This window comes from Agrilus planipennis, unplaced genomic scaffold (assembly GCF_000699045.2).
Source record: "Agrilus planipennis isolate EAB-ADULT unplaced genomic scaffold, Apla_2.0 scaffold13, whole genome shotgun sequence".
Taxonomy (NCBI): domain Eukaryota; kingdom Metazoa; phylum Arthropoda; class Insecta; order Coleoptera; family Buprestidae; genus Agrilus; species Agrilus planipennis.
In genome coordinates, this window is record NW_020439040.1 from 1,248,508 (window position 1) to 1,270,290 (window position 21,783).

Here is a 21,783-nt window from a genome sequence, read left to right on the forward strand (position 1 = left end):
GTTAGTTTATTGAAACATTTTTCCACCTTTTTAATACATTAAGATACATTTTTACGAATATTTTTAACTCTACATGCAAGTAAAAAATACTTAATCAAATAATTAAATTAACAATCCAATAAACTAACTATTGTTACACACCGATTGCAATGATAATTAGGCCTAATTTACACAAGTAATATATTACCACGGTAAACATTTAAAAGTAGATATGAAAACTTTTTAACATTGTTCTTCGTAGTTTTTTGTTATTATTATTTTAAATAATGATATTACTTTAAATCTAAGACAAAATTTGGTACAACGATGGCCATTAGTATAGGGACAATTCATGTCTGATATATTATACTATATTTTACCATTTATTTATTTCGAGCTACCCTAAAACGACTAATTATTACTTCGATGTTTTTATCAATAAAGGGTGTAATTAAGTAAATTTATCCAATGCCATTGAAGATCAGAGAAGAATACAATAGGAAAAATTAACAGTTGAATAACAAATTGTAAATCTAATGCATGTTTGATAACAATAAGTTGTTTTTGTTTTAATTTCTTCTTTTTGGGGGAATTTCAAACATCGTTAGGATAGCTCGTACGGGTTTGATTAGGAATTAATTTAGATAGTAGGGGATGAATCTAAACAGAGGAATGCATAAAATGCAAGGGGAGAGGGCAGTGAAGTGTGACATCAAAATCTGCTAGAATCGAATCGATGTATTTTGTGATGATGTTTGAAGATAATGAATATTCTAATTTTAATGCAATTGTAAATTCATTAATTTATTTTCGATTCTCTATCCCCTTCGTCCGCTTTACTGACGGTTGCGGCGGGTGGCTGAAACAAAATTAAAAAAATATTAATTACCGATTGCTAATTACGTTGGGAAAATGAAGCAATTTGCAAATAATTAATGCAGTACTTTTTTAATCATGTTACAGGTGGCTTGCAATATATTTCATATTAATCGAAATTGCATTCATGGCTTAGTAATGTTTATTACGTGTATGATAATAATAGTAAATAATATCTAGTCAGTTCAAATTTCAAAATTAAATTCTGATTATGTTCAACCCTTAAAATGGGTAGAGATTTATTGAAGGGATATTCATAAAATAAATATTAAAGTACTAGCATAGAATATTTTTTCTTGTACGTATTTAGAAAGTAATTCATTTCTGTATAAACTTTGATAAAGGTGTGTCAATTAACCAAATTCCAAAACTAGAGAAAGGGTAAAGACCATTTGAGGAGGGTAACGACGATTATGTGAAGTTCTCCTTAACTCTTTACCGCCTTTGTCTTTTGTTACATCTCCGGTAATTTATAAGGATTAACCAGACGGAAGCATTAAAGGTATTTTAAATGGTTTACTAAGCACTTGCAAGTCACTAATCTTTCTTCAAACCTCTCGTAAATCACACAATTGTAGGTCAACAAACTACGGTGAGCGTGAAATTAAACCGAATTGACTTTGAGAATTTCACCATAATAATTCTTGTTGACGCGTCTTCAAGTCACGAAGAACTGCGATCCAATTTTCTCCATGCTAAAGACACGATGATGATGATGATTTAAGTCTGTTTTATATAAAAAGACGCACAATTTGCATATTTTACATTAAACAGGTCATAGAGAACCAAGTGTTTCAATTTACTAGCTCGTTAAATGTCCAAAGGAGAAGTGGAGTGCGTCTTGTAATATCTTTTGAACAGAGCGTACCGTTTTTAATTCAGTCACTGAATAGACTATAATTTTGTGCAGGTCGTGCTCTTCATTATTGATGACTTCTTTTCATTATTAAAATTAATTTTCTCGTCTTTGCTCGCCTCGGTCGACGAGAAAAAAAAGAATTTGTCGCGTCTGCATCATCGCCATCTTTAATTTATATCTCTTCTTTTGGAACAGCGACGAAGATGTAGCGACGACGTTGTGATCTCACGAAAGGTCTTTTTACAATTTTAAATTACTTTTTCGTCGCTTCGTTTCTTAATCAGTTTATTACTACAAGGTTGTTAATAATGCAACTTTTAATCATATTAATGAATGAATATTATATTTCAGTACTTTAATGCTTAGTACTTCTACAGCAGTATTAGCATCTAGCAAAGAGGACCTAGAGATAGCTTTAAATAAAATGGAAGCGCAAATGACAGATCAGTACTGTATGAAAATAAATAAAAGTAAAAATAAAATACTGGTATGCAAGGGAAGAAAAAGTAGGGAAAGAGCGAATATAAAGATAGGAGACGGAAAATTAGAAAAAGTGGCTGATTTTAGATACCTAGGAAGTCAGATAAGTGAGGATGGAAGGAGTAGTAGGGATATAAAGCAGAGGATAGCGCAGGGTCGTGTCGCCTTTAATAAAAAGAAGTCACTTCTATGCTCGCGAACGGTTAATTTAGAAATTCGAAAAAGGTTGTTAAAGGTGTATGTTTGGAGCACGGCGTTGTACGGGTGCGAAACATGGACAGTGGGAGCGGCGGAAAAGAAAAGGTTAGAAGCGTTCGAAATGTGGTGTTATAGGCTAATGATGAGGATAACGTGGGTAGAAAAGGTTAGAAATAAAGAGGTATTAGAAAGAATAGGAGAACAGAGGACTCTATGGAAGTCAATAAAAAATAGGCCAGATAGGTTGGTAGGACACCTTCTCAAGCATGAAGGTCTAGTCAGAGACATATTAGAGGCAGAAACAGGAGTTAAGAGGGGTAGACGTAGACCTAGGTTAGATTACTGTTCGCAAATAGTTAAGGATGTGGGTTGTTCTAGTTTTAGGGAAATGCTGGAAAAGTTTAATGCTACAGAAAAATGTAACATTCTTTCTTGATAATTCGTATCTAAAATAAAGAGACAGACACGAAATAAACAGGACCTTTAATAAAATTAACGTTAATATTGGATTTGGATATGTATTTCTGTCGATAAATTTCGTTTAAATAAATTCAATAACTTTCTTAGAGGGGTTGTTTATCTTTCGAGAACATACCCTAAAGGTGAATACATTTTGTAGCTGTAGACATGGCCCTGTTAGAATGTTGGCTCTGGTCCAATTCAACTGTTAAGTTTATAAAACGGTCCACTCGGTTTCAGTTGCAACCGATTTACTCCCGCTAAACGAATATTAATCGCGAAAATGTATTGTTATCGTCTTTCAACAGTTTCCGTTTCAATTGAGTCAAATACTAAAAAACATACGAGAAAAAAAGTGGTTCTTGTGGTGACAATTTTGGTTTATAAACATTTAAAATTGATACATTAATTATAAGACCAAAATTGGGGCTCCAGTCCATAATCGCTCCAAAAATTTTTTCATGGATTTCTGGTCATTTCTGAGGGTCAATGATTATATTTGAGGCGGGAGAAACACGTTTGTTTTTATTACAGCATACATCATAGGGTGTATGGTGTATGTTCCTCTTCTTTTAATATTATTAAATGAATTTTATAGAGTGACAATCGTGAGATAAAGAGATTAAATGCTTGTATAACTTTTAATACTCCCTTGACCTCCTCACCCATCTCTTCACGTACCTACAGTTCAAAACTGTGATTTAAATTTGAAAAAACTATCATTCAAATACTTTTTTATCTTCTAATATCTAAAATATCTAATTCTGTTATGTAGAATGATTGGAAATCGACGAAAAAGTTTTTGGAGCGACTTTTTTGAAATTACATATCTACATTTACCTTTTGTAGGTTTTGACCCCTTTGGTTTGCATTTTTTCGTGATTTGTCGATTCTGTTCGCAAGATGGGTCGCTGTTTGCCTTGAGTTTGTCATTCCTTGTCATTTGACCCTGGGAATTGCACTCACCCCAAGCACCCTTTTCATACCGGCACGCTGAAACAAAAAACATTTTTATAGATATCCGTGAAATTTCATTTTAGATTGATGCCTATCCTTGCTGTGGCTATATGTATGTATATATTTTCAATGCCATTTCCTATTATTCAAAAGCCAATTAACTTTATCAAGTAATTCCTGTCCACAAGGGTGGACGAAGGATCAGGTATTATTATTACAACAAAAGGACAGGGGTTGCTTGGTTGGCTGGCGTTGAATTGTTCTGTTTCTGATGTGATCCCTCTCCAATAAGCTCCTCGCCTAATGCTTTTTAAGCTGCTTGTCGAGGAAGATTTATTTCTACCCCAACCTTTGATCTTACCAAATGCGAAAGTTTTGTCAATAAATCAACAGGCCTTGTTGGTAAATCAAAGATTTAACTTCACAATACTCTGACAAACAAACCTATCACTATTGTGCTGGTACATACATATCTCTACAGGGTGTTTCCTAAACATGCGGCAAAAATTCAAGGGGTGACTTCTGAGATATTGGTTATAGTCAGACTAAGCGAGATTTTCCTCAATATTTTTCTGAAATTTGGTATAGGCACTGCATAAACTTTTAACACTGATTAAGGATCAAAATAAACCCTTTTTAATGGTATTTTTCCCATTTTGATTTTAGAATATGATGCCTCAAAGATTATCCATTCATTACTAGAGAAAATTCTATATTTCTACATCTATGCAAATTAGTAAACTCCTAAGTCGCTATGTGACGTTGCTAAGAAATTTAATAAAACTTAATAAGCATAGAGCCACAATTTCAATTTTTTGAATACTCAAAGAAACATCAAAATTGATTCAGCGTCCAAAGTCTATGCAGTATCGCATACCAAATTTGAGAATTCCGGTGTGAACGTTTTCGAAATTATTAAGAAGAAATCGTGATTAGGGAGACCCATTTGAAAGGGTTTAGCTTCCTTAGAAAGTATTTGTCGACAAATGTTTATAGGAACTTGAGTATTTGTCACATTTTTAGGAAGCACACTGTATATTAGGTACATTTATTATTCATTTTTCATAATTAAAGCACTACCTATTGCAATACTTAGTATCTCTAACGAATCAAATATTGTTTCTTGTGGTATTAAAATTAAATCAAAAACTAGAAAAACTAATAACACTGAAATTATACTGCAATATTTGAAATGATCTTATTTTCTGGCAGTTTGCTACAATGACAGAAATGTAATGTAAGAACAGGAGTATGTAGAATATACATTGCGGTGGATTAAGCTTTTATTCTACACGAGGGTTGAGGGATACGTAAAGCGTGATGGTAAGGTAATAAATGGTGCAGACAATTTGAACGATAACAACGGAGTCTGAACGGAGCCGATGATAAAGGTGATGATTACATAACATTCTGGATGAGACTGTACTTTCTTGAATATTAAATCATGTCGGTATCAATGGAGGGAGACTGGAGATCTCGTCGTTCCGTATATATATATAAATATACATATACATATGTAATATGTAGCGTCGCGTCGCATGACGTCGTCAGCGTCGCTGCCCGGTTTTCGCCCTGCATGGGGGTGCACACTGTAATGTTGATTACGTATGCGACATGCAGGTGCCTTTGAGCAGCTGCAATTTTCATGATATCAATTCATCATACACACACATGCATGTATTCCGTTAACACACTCACCTCATGACGTTTCGCGAAACTGATTTTGCGTCCTCAAATAATTGATTCAGTATACGTATGTATATGCATACTACGAGTGGATTTCGGTAAAGTTCCTAATTTTAGCGGAGTGAGAAGATCGATGATGGAGGTAATGCATTAAAGGGTCTAAGTTAAGGAAAACCTAATAGAAAAGTTACTTACAGTTTAATTATAATATAACATTAAAATTAGGAGTAATGATAAATCCCCAATTCACCCATATACAGTGGATTTCGGGTGTAACAACGACGAAGGGACCACTGTAATATCTTCGTTATATCCGGAAGTCGTTACAGGCAAAGCCAAAGAGATATAGATACGCATGTATGGTTTTCACCACTTTCAATTTTGAAATGATTTCCACCTTTTCTATCACAGTTGCTACATAGAATAATATCACTGTGTAACTGAACATTTATAAATAATTTCCGAGATAAAAATGTTCAGTCTCTCAGAGTCTCTGAAAGCGAGACTCGAGCCTCCTCATTGAGTCTCGCTGGCGTCGCTGAGAGAGACTGTCAAAAAAACTGTTTAGTGTCTCTGAACGAGAGACTCGAACTGAACGAGAGACTCGAAATTAAAAATTTTATCGTTGGAGTTTCTCATACAGAGTGTGAGAGATCCATAAAAACATCTCGGCAATAACTCAGAGACTGTGAAAGACTGTGAGAGACTGAAAATTTTTGTCTAAGGTTGTAAAGGTCACCATAGTAGCTAACCATCTGTGTTAATGTAAACAAAAGATGAAGAAGTTCTTTGTGTCTTTGGTGGCCGATTAAGGTCGCTATATTTGCATCTGGAATATCTAGGAATTTCTTACAAATTATTCATTAAAAACAGTCGCTCACCCGAACTCGGCGTTACATCCGAAGTCGCTATAGCCACATGAAATTTGTACTAAAATGCTTAAAATTCAAGGAACGTTGCTATAGTAGAATGGTTGCTACAATGAGACCAACTTAAGGTTTGTCAAGGTTGTGTAAAGAAAACGAATTCTAATTGATTTCTTTTACCTTCTTTGCCCGTTCGTGTTCACGTAAACTATGAATCGACATTAACCCTACAACAAATAATGTTCCGATTTTTTCGACAGCCTCATTGCTAATAGGTGCAAAACCATTTTTGTGAATCGAGTATTCAATTAAAACTAAATGTTACTCGACTATTTCCACTTTAATTCGGATTCTACGTTTATTTTCGACTAGCTCCGCCCTTTTCTGGTAAAACATTTTTGAGCAACTTCTAATTTTGCGCTCTTAGCGGAATCGATATGGAAATTTAATTAAAATTTCGTCGATGAACGTACGAAGCAAACACCGACTAATTAAAAAACTATTCCGTTCGAATTAATTTAATTCTCTTGTTCGTTTAGGAAAGTTGTTCAACGTAATAGTTTTACACGGCCACCAACCTCCGGGTTCGTTTTGTACGTTGGCAACCGATCTTATTTCACAAAATTTAGCAGGGATTAACCAATAGATAAAAAACGAATTAAACATCAGCCAAATAATACTTCAAACATTCTTATAACTAATTCAACAACAGCGAAAAAAGAAATTTCTCCATCTTTTACACGTTCGTTACTATTACTCTACGTAGAATGGGATTTTTGGTGAATGTGAACAACATGAAAAGTAACATTAAAAGCGTAGAAACAAATTTACAGTTCGTAATTACTCAGCACCGTTTTCTACTCATGAGGGTGATTAATTAAATCTAATTGTAGTTTCGTATTACTGCACCCCTTATATTTGAAGGAGGCCGGAAACTCCAACATTTATCAAGAAGATTTACGATTGCAACTGTACGGACTCAGGAAGCGCATACCGTAATTATGAAAAATATTTTTTGAGAAAACGGTCGTCGTAGTTGAAATTATGAATATAATCTATGTAGGTAATGTAAAAGAAACAGAACATAGACAATCAAAATTTTATTGAATTAACTTTTTGAAAAGAATCTTTCTTGGACCAGTTTAAAAATGCTTTCAGTATCTCTTGTTTCAATTGTTCAACCAAACTACGAAAAAATTGTTTGATTGTTCTTTGTAGTATGGACTAGAGATGCTCCAGGCAGTGATTTTGCCAGATAGTAGGTACTCAACAAAACCACTTCGGTTTTCTATTAAATATCACTCTCACAAACGTCCCGAACCAGATTAAGTCCCTTTCAAAAAGTAGTTTAAACAATCAATCAATTCTACTCGGTATTATTCTGCCAAATCCTAAAAAAGTGCCAGATTCACTTGGTACCCGATCCAAACCTGGTACCATCTCTAGTATGGACCTTCTATTTAAATTTAGGGTAGTTCGAATATTTTCTAGTTGGTGTACAAATCCAAAATGTATGATCCTGCTTCATCCAAATTGTTTTGTAATAAGCATTTTGGATAATTCGCCGACCAAATCGAAGTTGCGCCGTGAAAGCAAGTTGTTAAAATACTACGTTATTGGCAGTATGTCCCGCCATCTACCGAAATTTACTTGTCAAGCTGAGTATATAACGTGATGCAACTTTTTTTATATGTACACTATCCAGCTAATTTATAAACTGGCCAATTAAATACTTTAATCATAATATAAATGTGTATGGAAGTATAAAATTAGTCTTTTTCAAGTTAATAATTTTGAGATTCAATTTGAACGAGTTAAACAAGTTAAACGTTTCGTAGAGGTTTCGATGCGTATAGAGTACCGAAAAATTAACGTGGTTGGCAGAAATAATGTTTACATTAAGCTTTAAAAGCGCAAGGGTTGTACAACTTTTCTTGAGTTAAAACGTATATTAATTTTCGGCTCGAAGCGACGACGACGCATCGAAGAATCGGGTAAATATAGAAACGAAGTTTGAAGAAGGGCAAAGCAACGAACGAGCCCGTCGTCGCGGAATGCCAGAAATTAATTAATTTCGACATTAATTCGTACTCAGATCTCTCTCTTCTCTTCTCTGTGTGTATCACTCCAACCCCTTTAATCCCTCTGCGAAGATAGGAATTACCTACTACGAGCTTATCCCAAACTTCTATCCTTTTTAAGCTGTTTTACTCTATGTTACCTTTTACATAACGACATTAACTACACTTTCGTGTTACGAATTGCTTACAGGACGAAATATTTAATTAAAATACTTCTCTATAGGATTACCTAGAATTTTTGTACATAGTTTACCGTTATCCGTAAGGAATTTGTGCATTAAGTATCACCGTTTAAAACTACATGTCTGTTGTCATATAATTTCAGAATCACTGAGTGGATTTTGGTGCAGGTTTTACTAGAAGTTGCGCTTGAATATTTTTTCGTTACCATTTAACAAATTTTCACTGCTACAAAGAATAATTTTGAAAGGATTAAGAATAAAATATTATACCTAAATCTCATCTCAGTTTAATAGTGTGGAGAAATACAAGAATACAACAAGGTCAATTTACATAATTGCAAATCTACTTGTCGAACCCAATGCATGGCGTAGCTCATCATACGTGATGGGCACGTTACCAAAATCGAACAAAGAAGTTCATGACACGATTTCGCTTTTGTTAGATCTCATCAGTACGCTACAGATAGTTTCGACAAAACACAGATCAACTCTACCTGTTGCCTTGAGACAGTGTCTTATAAAAACCTACAAACGGCATGACGCGTTGATGAGATCCAACAAGATCGAAATCCTGATCCGAGTCTGCCAATTTCGGAAGAATAATGACCTGACCACTATGAACTTTTTTGTTGGTGTACAGGAAGTTAAAAAGGCGTTAATTTGGAATCATTTTAACAACGGAATAATTTGTGGAGAAACATTTAACTTCTACCATAATCAGAACTGGAATTGTGACATTAAACATTGAATGGCTGTTAGCATAGAGAAATGTAAACACATATCTACTTGTTAAGCTCATTACTTATGAATTAAGTTGAGATTAATTTCCGGTTAAACTCTGTTCGAGCTTGTAAATAAACAACGAAGTTTACTACCCAATCTCCAAATGCTCCAACCAGCGAGTGTTCGTTCTGTTTTCACCGATTCGGCACGGATTTTGTAAATATACACACTAAATGCTGTCGTATTAACTATGTATACATATGTATTAAATAACGCCAGTGTATTATTAGGGGTATGTAATCATAAAAGCGAAATTAGTGGTAGCTACTGATGGCAATGGTGCAGTTTATCAGAGGTAATACTAATACATCTCTGGTTCTAATGCAGGTACATGGAAAATTAACAAATTATTAAGGATTTACAAGACCACCAAATACGCAAGATTAATCCAAAAATTTTAAATTATTAAAATGCTTCTATTATACGACATTAATATTATATAAAGACGTCCTTTCACATGTTACCTCTTAATTAAAGGCAAATGATAGTTGAATATATACATCACAAATAAATTATTGTTCAAATGCGTTGTTTGCAATTATAAAACAACCTATTCAACTTTGACACGTCATACCATGAACTGAGGTCAAATTAATCGTAAGTGGACTCCTGAAGGTTTACGGCTCTAGTAAAACCATGACTGGGAAGGGTGAGTTGGAAAAATGAAAGTTAACTTAAGTAATGTACCTTTACAAAAAACAATTTAAGTAAAATAATTTATAAGATACCATCCTCTTTCAATAACAAGCAAGACCTGTCCCAGCCTTGGTCTTGCTCTTGCTTTGCTGATCACTATCTATGAAGGAGTTGCCAATAAAAATAGAGTGCCCAAAATAATTTAAAATGGGAAATAAAGAAACAAGTGAATTCTAGCATCATAAACTTTTTATCTAATCATCGTTAGGTATCATATTTATCATCTTGGTGGGGGTCTTTAGCGATTCTGTTGTATATTCATGATAACTTCATAAACAGTTAATTTTGGCGCGTATTAAAGAAGTTGAAAAAGAATTTCAATTTTACGATATACTTATATATAGTAATAACGGTATCCTTTAAATCTTCAACGAACTGTGCAAATCTCTTTGGCGAACTCCAATATTTGCTGCTAAATTGCCACCGGTACTGTTTGAAAATATCGCCTTTATCGGAATAGGTCAGAGACTTCACGGGAACAGCAGGCAATAAAACGGGAAATAAGTTCACTTCTTTATATCTTCCCGGGCAAATTCCGTCGTTATAATGAAAATTTGTGGAACGTGAAGTATATAAACGAGCAAAACGTTGTAACTAAGTCGATTGATGTTCAAAACAATGTCACGAAGACGTACCAGATCCACCACTGCCCTATAAATTCGTTGTCTTTGTAACATTGTCGCCAGGTGTCGCCGTAAAAGATAAAAAGAAAAGGTAACTTAATTTGTGTGCCATTTTCTTGCTACTTGAATTCTCCAATAGGCCTGCAGACAATTAAATTTTTAACAGTAGGTAATTGTGGTAAATTTAATCAGCTTAAACTTAATGAAAAACTCGTTAAGAAAATATATCTGTCTGGTGTTGGTATAAAGTAACCAATAAAAAGTGGCACACTTCGTACCTTTTATTACTTTAATTTGATCGTAAATTGCCGGGGAATCCACCTGGTACGAATTTTACGACAGATGCGATCCATAAAGGCCGCTTCAAGCGGTTTATGTTCGCATTTGAATTTTCAAACAAATTTATTCATTCAAATTTAAAGCATTTTTCATTACATTTATAAACCACCCTCATACGCTATATCTAATTTTTTTAAACAGTTTGAAGGTGGTTCTACTAACAGCCCCTTAATAATTTTAATGCACCTTTGGTACCTTATTACCAAATTGTTAGGATATTGTTATCAAACGTTTAAAGATGTGCTACTCAAACGATAACATTTCACCACCCAGTTTTGCTGGGAATTCCCAAAATAGAAACTCCAATGCATAGATACATATAGAAATGTATGTTTTTGATTTTTATTTGTCTTCGATATTTGACCCTGTCTTTTATTGTAATATAATCCAGAATATTTACCCTGTCGCATTTTTTACAATAAAAAGTAGTAAAAGTACCACTGTTACCTTTAATTTAACTAACACGACATCGTATTTAGCAACAATGTGCGTACCCATTTATAAAAAGTTTATGAGTTACGACACACACCATGTTTTTATTTTGATGTTCAGTAACGTTTTAATTATTGCTACCGCTAAACCTCATTCGCTGCAGGTTGCAGGGAATGATGCTGCACGTGCATATGTGCAAAACAAGCACAGTTTCCCATTTTTTACGGATGACATAAACTTTACAACATGGTCTCGGTTATATACACAGATATCCACTTGGCTGTGATAGTTTAGAAACTTGTTATTATGTGTAACAACATGGAAAAACCTATTTAACCAACGGATGTACCGCAAACAGTTACCTATTATCCGGCTCGATAAAATGGTCCATTTTTCCGTATGTCGGCTTTAAACTGGATTTGTGTACAAAAGGGTAGCTATCACATAAGATAGAACTATATATCATTGTATCACAGGGATGAAATTTTCAGAAAAGTGTTTTCTGGAGTGTACTGGAAACTTTACGATAAGGTTGATGTTTCTGGACAAGTCTTCTAAATTGCAACAAAAACATTTCGAACAATGCAAAGAAGAATAAAATCGTTGTAAGTGTTCTGTTAAAAGATACACGAAATAATAATTTGAAAAAGTCGTGATCCTCGTTAAAAGCGAACTTGTTTTGTCCACCTTTTTTAATGAATTTAGTTTATGCATCAATCTCCATATTTACCTAATGCATACAAAGCTACATGACTCGGAATAATTATTCATTTCGAGTAAGCAAGAATACGCCAGATCCCTTCATTATTTCATTTTCCACAGGTCATTTACTTCTGATTCGTGTCCTCTCTATCACCAGTGCACCTTCATCCATATTCGTGGCACATAGCTGATGATGGAACAGGCGACTTTCGTCTATGTGCTTAGTTAGAATTTCGGAGTTCGGGTGCAGGACGCGCAATTAATAATTTTTGTTTGCTTTTAATTAATATCCACGCTATTACTTCTCGGCATTTTTATTAGTCCAAGACGAATCCATAAATTAAGTCGTCGTTCGGCAGTTCGTTGGAAACTTTCTCTCTGATGATTATTATTTTCCCGGCGAATGAACGAATGAGTGGAAAAAAGGAAGAGTTTAGTTTTTAATGGGAAGAATTCGTGACTTCGTGCTTGCTTGACAAATACTTACTTAAGATGACGATGACATAATAGAAAATTAAAAATGTACCATCCAATTAATTTATAAACTCACACAACATTAAAATTTATACTCATCGTAATTCTGCACTCATACGTCTAAAATTTAAATCGGAATTTTGAAATGTAACTACTTTTCTTTTCCTTGAAATGAGTGCATCAATATCATCGAAATTATTAAATTAATGACTAGCGAGCATTAAAAGCATCTATCTTCAGCTAAATACGTTCTTTTTTTTGTAAAATTGTAATTTCCAGAGAATACATTGTATTGGTCCGGTTGTACATAGTATCTCTATTACGATAAGATTTTTACTTTATTCAAATCAGTAGTGTCTTTATCGTTTTCATCGCCACAAGGACTCTTTTTCCCTTAAACGATTTGCACATAGCGTTAGCATTGTGATTTGTCTGGATTTGTACTAGACACCGTCATCACCCGACTACGTTTCATTCATCAAACGGTTTTCCTCGCGTGAGTTGAAACAAATGGAACAAAACGGAGATCATAGACGCGCTTTTGTATGTGCGTTTATCTTTTTGTTCTTTTCCCTTTCAGTACTCTTCAGCTAGGTACCTTTACATAGGTATACATAGCAGACATATATGTTTGCAATCATACTCCATTCGTTTTAGGGGCCAATAGACTGGAGGCAAGAACCAGAGGATAATGCGGTAAACCACAACAGAAATATATTATTTTTGCGGGATGTTTTGCTTGGTTCAAGGGCAATGACGTAACAGCTTCTCTAGTAGGTACGCCTACTTGTATGTAATAAGTGTCGTCTATATAATTAATTTAATGTGTTCACTTATTTGTATGATTCTGAACTGTTTTTGATTATTTTATGCCATCTTTCGGGAGCATTAAAAGTTTCGCCAATATCGATCGCTTGCGGCATTCTTTCGCTACAATGGTGCAAGGCACAGTGTGAATTTGAAAGACCATTAGATTAAGGCATGCAGTAAATGGAGATGGCATGATGGTTCCTGAAGGAAGTTCCCGACGCTTTAATCTTAATGGTCTTACTGAAAATTTCCCTGTACCATTAGTCGTTTGGATTTGGACAATGCCGCGACAAACTTTTTGGATGTTCTTGATTGATGCCCGCTTCTAAGAATTTCATCTAGATGGGTTGGAAGAGCACCTTTTCAGGCATGAAGGGCTATTAACTAGGCAGATATATTAGGCGCAGAAACAGGAGTTAAGAGGAGTAGAGTAAGACCCACATTAAGTAACTGTTTACAAATAGTTAAAGATGTCGGATGTTGTATTTGGGAAAATGCGAAAATTAGCTGAGGATAGCAAAAAGTGGAGGTACGGACTGACGATCTTGTGATGATGATGTTGTATTCTTTTGGCACGCATTCGTAGGATAGTACATAATACATGTAAATTTATATATATGTTTTACCCATAAAAAGTTGGATGTGTTCAGTAACCCGGCAGCTCTAGTAGGCAAACCGCACCGTTAATCTACTTAATGTAAGAATGGCTGTTTGAAATTTCAAATTCGATGTAGAAAGTAAGCATTCCTTTCATGTGGCTCTTGATTTTTCGTTTCCGTCAAAGAAAATTGCAAAGCAGTAAGGTTTGAAGAGCTTCTCTCGAAAACATCTTCGACTCGTGCACATTAGCCCTGCGTAATGTTGAGGGATTAAACGACAATAAAGTGCACGTGTGTGTTGGAGCAATGAACTCCCTTTGTTTGCCGTAGTTGATTGAAATCTTGCTTCGCTGCATCATAAAATGTGTTCCAGTCTCGTTAACTGCCACTGCCACCACCGAACTACCACCTCGGTGCATACAAAGGACGCCGACGAAGAAATCCTCCACGTATGTATGCGTATCCAAAAGGGAACGAAAACGATGATTGGGAACGGTCGGTACTACAGTGTCGATCGTTTATAATGTTTGCGAAGAATAGATGTGCAAGAGCGAGTCGAGTTTCATTTTTTACCGATATGTTTCTGCATCAATTTCAAAACGTTACGTAGATTAAAGAGAATAACGCCAGAAGGTTTAATAAATGAAAACAGAAATTGTCTTTTGCAATAGAAAAATGGCGAAGTCGGGGAAGGGGCATTTAAAGGGTAACATTCGGGAGGACGCCTGTTCGATTCCGAGTCCGTCTGCCTTAGTCCAAGTTTTTCTGTGGTTTTCTTGGATCTCTTAGACAAATGCTGAGGCAGTAATATTCCACAGATAATCTTTCGTTCTCTTCTGTCTTCATTTCGTCCGTCTCATCTTTTTCACCCGAACCACCACCCACCAATTCCTACGATTCCTGAAAGGAGGCTGAACAAGGTCTTCCTCCCTACCTTCCGGAGTAGTCCGGTGGGACTAGCCGCCCACCAGCATTATTGACTGGTGCGAATGGAACACCCAAAAGTTTTTTTTACGGTATAGCTTAGAACCTAGAGTAAGTTTACAGTTTAAACTATTGCTCAACATTCGGTAGGACACCGGTTCGATTCCGGGTCTACCTGATCCTGGTCCAAGGTATTGTGTGGTTTGCTAGGATCAATTAGGCAAGTGCTGGGGCAGTATACGGGTTTATTTAATATTACTTAATCACACCAAAGTTTCACCTATTCTTTTTAAGCTAACATTCAATTATTAACATATTAATCCACCTAAACTCATTAAATGAATAGTCAAAACGTTGGTTGTGATTAAATATTGTTAAATAAACATTCACTCCTCAACTAGGTTTCCAATTTTGTACCGAAATAAATAGTTTTTTCTAGTACACTACAATAAATTCGAAGAAAAACACAAAGCAATAAATTAGTTGATCTTTTTTAAGAGTTACGCGACATTTACAATAAATTTTGATTTAGATAATCAGATTTAAGGTTAGTTCATGTCAAGGAAGAAGCCTTATTGCTTAAAACCAAATTATTGTAAGGCTTAGAGCTTTGACGAAACCATATTTTCTAAAAAATTGTTTGAAGAATATTAAGTTGTTGTATGGTGTTAGTTAATTTGATGAATAATCAATCAATACTCTTCCCGAAAATGAAAACTAAAACAGTTTATTTATGCATGGGATAAAAAGAAGACGATTCAATTTATTCTGACAGATGGCAAGCCTCTCGGCCTTTTTCACTCGCGGAGGCCTGATAAATTCCGTCTTCCCTGCCTGCTTATCCTATTCAATTGGAGATGAATCCATTATTAATCACATTTAGAAGCAGTTTTACGGGACATCATAAAAGAAACGACGCGCGTGGCAATCTAAAACGCAAACCTAACCTTTTTCCATTTACTACCACTCAATCGTCGATCATTTGAAGATGTAGCGATCGCGTATATGCAATAAATGTACCACCAAATGGGTATCTGTAGTAACATTATTGAAAAATTAAATGAAGTCTTCCAAATTTGGATGCATCTATTTTTGCGACATTATTATTAAAATTTATCAATATAATGGTTTAGTAAGTATTAGTAGACCAAATGAATTGTCTAGGTCTCTGATCAAGCGTTTCGCGGTATCCTTTATTTTACTGGGCCGCACAAAGTAGTTCTGGTGCACTAATTCGATAAAACGCACTATACCTAGCGCACTTTGCTTAGATAAAGCTAAGAATTTAGAAGAGCTAATGAGGTGACCAATTGATAAAGGCTTTCGTGGCCAGTAAGTGAACTGATGCTGTCTTGATTCGGACCTAAAGGCCGTCGGTTGGAGTTCTTTTCTAACGTTTCGCTTCTTCAGAGGTACAGCCAGCATCGGAAATGGAAGGATACGAATCAGGACAGCATCAGTTCAGGTTAGTGAGCTAATTGATGTGTTCACCACCATGCAACGATTTAGTATTTAATTTATCTTATCACAATAAACCATTGTCCCTGTAAAGAACTTTTCAGCTGTTTTTTACGAATAAAATAATTCGAAGTGGTCTGTATTCTGTCGAAACTGCCAGACGCGGATCGCGATTTCGATCTTTTGGATCTCATCAGCGCGTCGCAAACACCTCCGACAGAACACAGACCAACCTTTACCTGGTGTCTTAACAGCGCGTTTTAGAAAATACCACAAATAGCGCGGAAAACGCCATCTGTAGTACGATGCTACATTTTACGAGTTTCGTTTATAAAATCGAATCAAATTACCATTAGCCAGACAGCAAGTTGAACCTGTAAACGAAAGACAGAGCTATCTTACCTTTTTTGCACTTCTTTTGTATTGTTTTATTGGCCTCGCACGATGCTTGGTCGCCCTTTTTCAATGTTAATGTTCGCGAACGCATGTTGGTCTTGGAGTCGCATTCTGACCACGGACCTTTTACGTATCGGCATGGCTCTGGAAACAGAAAACGAAGAAGAAAATTTAAGTAATGCGTTTGTTTGCAAAGACTCTGCGGGATGGAGACTGGAGACGAACAAAGGACGCAAAAAGCCGTTTACGATAAAGTACCCTCGTAAATTGTTCACATCACGTGAAAGCGTATACCGAAACGGAGGATTGTGATTTTTGTCGCTGAATTGGATTTTGACAAATATGTGTTGATAATAAAATATATTTCGTAAAAAAGTACTAATCGCAAGACTTATACGCCTGAAAAGGTTTTAAAACCGCTTATAGGGTGAGATTTTTGAAATGGCTACCACTCCTTTTAGGAGAATGACCTTAAATGCATAAATTTACAATTAAAAAATCTCCCCCTTGAAGGTAAAGTCAGGACAGGGGGTTCCGAAAAAAAAAATTGAGTTTGAAATTATTCTATAATATTTTTAATTTTTAATAGTGGTTAATACGAAATGTTAATGTGAAAATTCATTTTCAATTTTTTATCCACTAGAAACTACCTCAGTTTAATGAGGGAAAAATTTTGTTGCTGTTGTTTGATTCCCGGTGGGGGTGTGACAATTTTAGTAATTTATCCCAGAGCCGGGCAAACTTTAACTTCGTAGGAGCCGCTACCTAAGATTAGTTTGGGTCACTCCATACCCTTCAATGAATACCTGAAGAGCACTCGGCTGTTTTGACTCCCGAGTGCTCCTCAGGTATAGCCAAGGAGCTCCTCATTGCTCCTGCGAGTGCGAGTGAGATGATTCTTTCTTTTTTTTATCCCTTCAATTTCGTATGTGACTACCCTTTCCCAAAGCCGAACCCAATAGCATTGCGACTGTAGTCCTACATGCTACGCCTGAGCTGCGGAACGATCATTAGAAAATTTTCGTAGGTATTATTTAAGTTGCGAGAGAGGATTCGCTCGTCTACGGCAGAGCCGGGCAAACTCGGATCTTTTGCATCCCGAGTGATCCTCAAGGTTAACCAAGTAGCTCCTCATTGATCCTGCGAGAGCGAGTGAGATGATTCTTTTCTTTTCTTATCCCTTCCATTTCGTAGATGAGTCCCCTCTTCCATAGCCAAACCCAATAGTTTTGCGAACGTAGTAACGAAAATTTTTGGTAGGTATTATTTAAGTTGCGAGAGTGGCTTCGCTCGTCTACGGGATGAAGGGGCTTGATATGGGAGTGGAAGGGAGAAGAAAAAGACAAAACAAAATTATTCATTACTGCTTACTCTCTCGTACTCATTGAAGGGTATGGAGTGACTCAAACTAACCTCATGTAGCGGCTCCTGCGAAGTTAAAGTTTGCCCGGCTCTGGTCTACGGGATGAAGGGGCTTGATATGGGAGTGGAAGGGAGAAGAAAATGAGAATGCAATATGGGTCATTACTGCTTACTCTCTCGTACTCATTGAAGGGTATGGAGTGACCCAAACTACCCTCAGGTAGCGGCTCCTATGAAGTTAAAGTTTGCCCGGCACTGGGATAAAATACTAAAATCGTCACACCCCCGTCGGGAACCAAACAACAGCAACAAAAATTTTCCCTCATTAAACAGAGGTAGTTTCTAGTGGATAAAAAATTGAAAATGAATTTTTGCATTACATGCCCGGCTCTGGTCCACATTCTACAACCGCAACGCTAGAAAAGATACAAACACGCCGCCTTATCGATCTATCACCGCAGGTATGTGGTTTCAACAAATTGCTGATTAAGAAGTTAATGCTACTTTAAATCCAACTTTGTCTTGTTTCCTTAACTGTTCCAGGCGCATCAGTTTTAGATTGATAATTAAAATCATATTCCATTTTGAAATATCCACTATTCGCAGCATTTTCATTCAATCCGCATCTCTGGAAACGAGTAAAGTCCAGACAAAATTGAAATTCAACAGAGTGTACATTTACACGAGACGTGATAACAAGCAACACTCAGTTGGGTGAATGCATAAAAAGCTCCACTGTCATAATTTTCCCCTTTTTTTGTAAAAAAAAAACTGTAGCATTTGACAGCGCGGTTCGCAGGCGATTCTAACGACTTCAATTCGTTCGTTTGTTTGACGCGTCGCAACTCGTCGCGTCGCGTTTTAAAGAGTTTATACTGCATCAAATGCTGGCGATGGGATGCGATGTGAAGGTAATTTGTAACCATTATGCGCAACCATGGCCCATGCCTGTGGAATATTAATTTCTGCGGCTCGTCACGTTACCGCTGCACCACCATCAGGAACGAGAAAACGTGCGGTTTTTTCCTGCCAATCCAATTAACGGCATTACGTCCAAATGTTATTGAACATTGATCGGACCATTGACCTGTATACCGGCTACAAATTCAGTCACTTCACGTATTATTGTTACCCCTACCGATAGATGAGTGATACGCCACTGATTTCGTTTCTAATGGACGCGTTTCAAGCAGTTTACAACTTAGGACTCTCATAAATAAACTTTAGTAAAAACTGATGAACTCATAAACAGAAATTGTCCGAAAATTTCGAAAATTTGCGTTCACATTCCTCAGAGAGATTGAAATCTTTTATCTACATATTTATGTCACAGGGACAACGAAGATAAAGAGATCGTAGGGCATCTATAGTGGGACGATCAAAACTGGCAAAGTCCACAATAAATTAACTGTGAAGATGAACGTATCTTCTTTCTTGTTTCCACTAGAGACTGTAGTCATTTGCTGCGTTTTGAACACGCTCTTGTTTAAGTTAGGAAATGCTTCATTACTAGTACAGACAATGTGAAAAGAGATATATAACTGTTTGGTTTGAATTATATCTTTAAACAAGCGTTTTTGCACTTCTAAATTCCTGAGAATGTTGAACTTTCTTTTTCTTCCTTCCTTTTCTGTTTATATTCATTTTTTTTTTATAAGTGTCCGCTGCAATTACTACCTGGCATCTCTTTTCTATGTTTACAACCGCTCTAGTCAATTTAGTAAGTAAATGCGACAGTTTTATTTCAGACTATGCCACTTTTAAGCGTCTCAAATATAGAGAGATCGTATGACAACTACTTGGGTTGATGGCGATTATAACGTACGATTGGCGGGGTTTGTACTACCCTACAGTGATCTAATCCAAGCGATGTCAACTCCATGTTTCAGTATTATCCGTCGACAAACTTTGAATGATTCTGATGTTCTTCAATATAAAATTGTTTTACTCGTAATTCAAAAAGGATCAAATGGGCAGCATTCAGTTGTTACTTAAGAACGATTATTACAATTTTACAATGGAAATTGCAATAAAAAAAAAGTGCGCATTTAAATTTTCACCGAGAAGCTTTCTACCGGTCGCCGATTATTTCTAATCAATGGAAACTCCAAGCCGAGAAACTTTAATGGCTTTAATTAAAATCTGACAAACAATCGCGAAAAAACAACTCGTCTACCATTAATTACTGGGAATAGTGAACACTGTTAATTCAGCATTTTAACATTTTTGCGATCTGAATTAAAAGAACAAAACAAAAAACAGAAAACCAAAAGAAGGAAACGAAAGAAAGAAAATTAAATCTCGAGCGAGACGGATCATTATTTTTCGTGCATATACATAAACGCAGTTTATTCACAATCAGTTATTTCGGAAAGGAAATGAAATTTTCAATGTGATTTCTTCTTAAATTCCAATTAGCCGTTGTCAGAATAATTCCATTTCCGTTTCTATTAAGCTCCTGGAGGAAGCATTAATTGAGTGAATTTGATAGAAGGCTTTCGGTTGAATTATCCCTAGAGGCATGTGCATCCAGCTGTCTAATTAAATGAGTAAAGTGTGCCCCATATCCTTTTAATTTTATCTAGTGTATTATTTACTTATTTAAATTATGAAATTTAACGAAACAGACGCAGCAGAAACTGATACCTAATGCTGTAAAATATTTTGTGTAGATTTGCGAACGAACTTATTATTCTTAATAAAGTTGATATTGAATCTTCGAGAGCGGTAGAAGTCGCATCAAAATCCGTAGTCTTTAGTATACAGTGTTTGTCCGTAAAGTTATGAGACTGAGTCTGGTAATAAAAAATATTGACCATGTAGGTGTATATTTTTAAAATTAAATTTTTTAAAATAGTCTTCCTAAGCGTCAATACACCGCTGCAAACGCGATTCCTATGCTGCAATGACCCCCTGGAAGCCACAACTACCCTAACCTTTGTCAGAAACTCGATAACAACTTGTTAGATGGCGTAAGCATCTTAGAAACGGTGACTTGTCAGGAGCCTCTTGAGTATTGGGAACAAGAAATAGTTTCGAGTTGATATCGGGGCTGTAAGGTGGCTGGAGTAAGTCCAGGTTAGATGGGCGGTCACAATGACGACGATGTGGATTGGAGCGTCGTCCTGGTAGAGCGTTAAGCGTTTGTCGACTTTATCCAGAGACGTAGAGCAGATCTCTTACTTTGGTCCCTACTTTGGCTCTATTTTGTTGAAGGGTGTTCAGTCTTCAACAATTTCTCAAATATTTTTGATCTCACTAAATCATCCAGGTCTATGACAGGTGTTGTCTTTCAAAGCCTCCTTAATCAAAATTTATTCGCATAGTCCCGCTTCAGCTGACGTTCCCTTTTTGACATTTTATACCTTGCCAAAAGCTCAAAAGCTATGGCGACGGGAGCGCCCCATTAATTTACGAGCAAACCCTGTATTAATGTCAATTTCGCAAATAAGCTTTTTCTTGTGCTACTTTAAGTAACTATCAGTAATTTTTAATTTAGCACGATTTTTTGCTAATATCCCTTTTGGTGTAAAAATTGTTTCGGAACAAAAGCCGTCTGTAA

General features: G+C 35.9%; 1 protein-coding gene across 2 annotated transcripts in view; it reads right to left on the reverse strand.

Annotated features, from left to right (window-relative positions):
• Positions 1 to 568: 568 nt before the first annotated feature.
• LOC108744267 overlaps positions 569 to 21,783 on the reverse strand; it is a 101,140-nt gene continuing 79,925 nt past the window's right edge. For both annotated transcript variants that reach the window (XM_018479951.2, XM_018479952.1), the window contains exons 3-5: positions 16,866 to 17,003; positions 3,692 to 3,844; positions 569 to 838 (exon numbers count right to left, since the gene is read on the reverse strand). In XM_018479951.2, the coding sequence (XP_018335453.1) occupies positions 816 to 838; positions 3,692 to 3,844; positions 16,866 to 17,003 (314 nt within the window). In that variant the 3' untranslated portion in view covers positions 569 to 815. The remainder of the gene's footprint in view (positions 839 to 3,691; positions 3,845 to 16,865; positions 17,004 to 21,783) is intronic.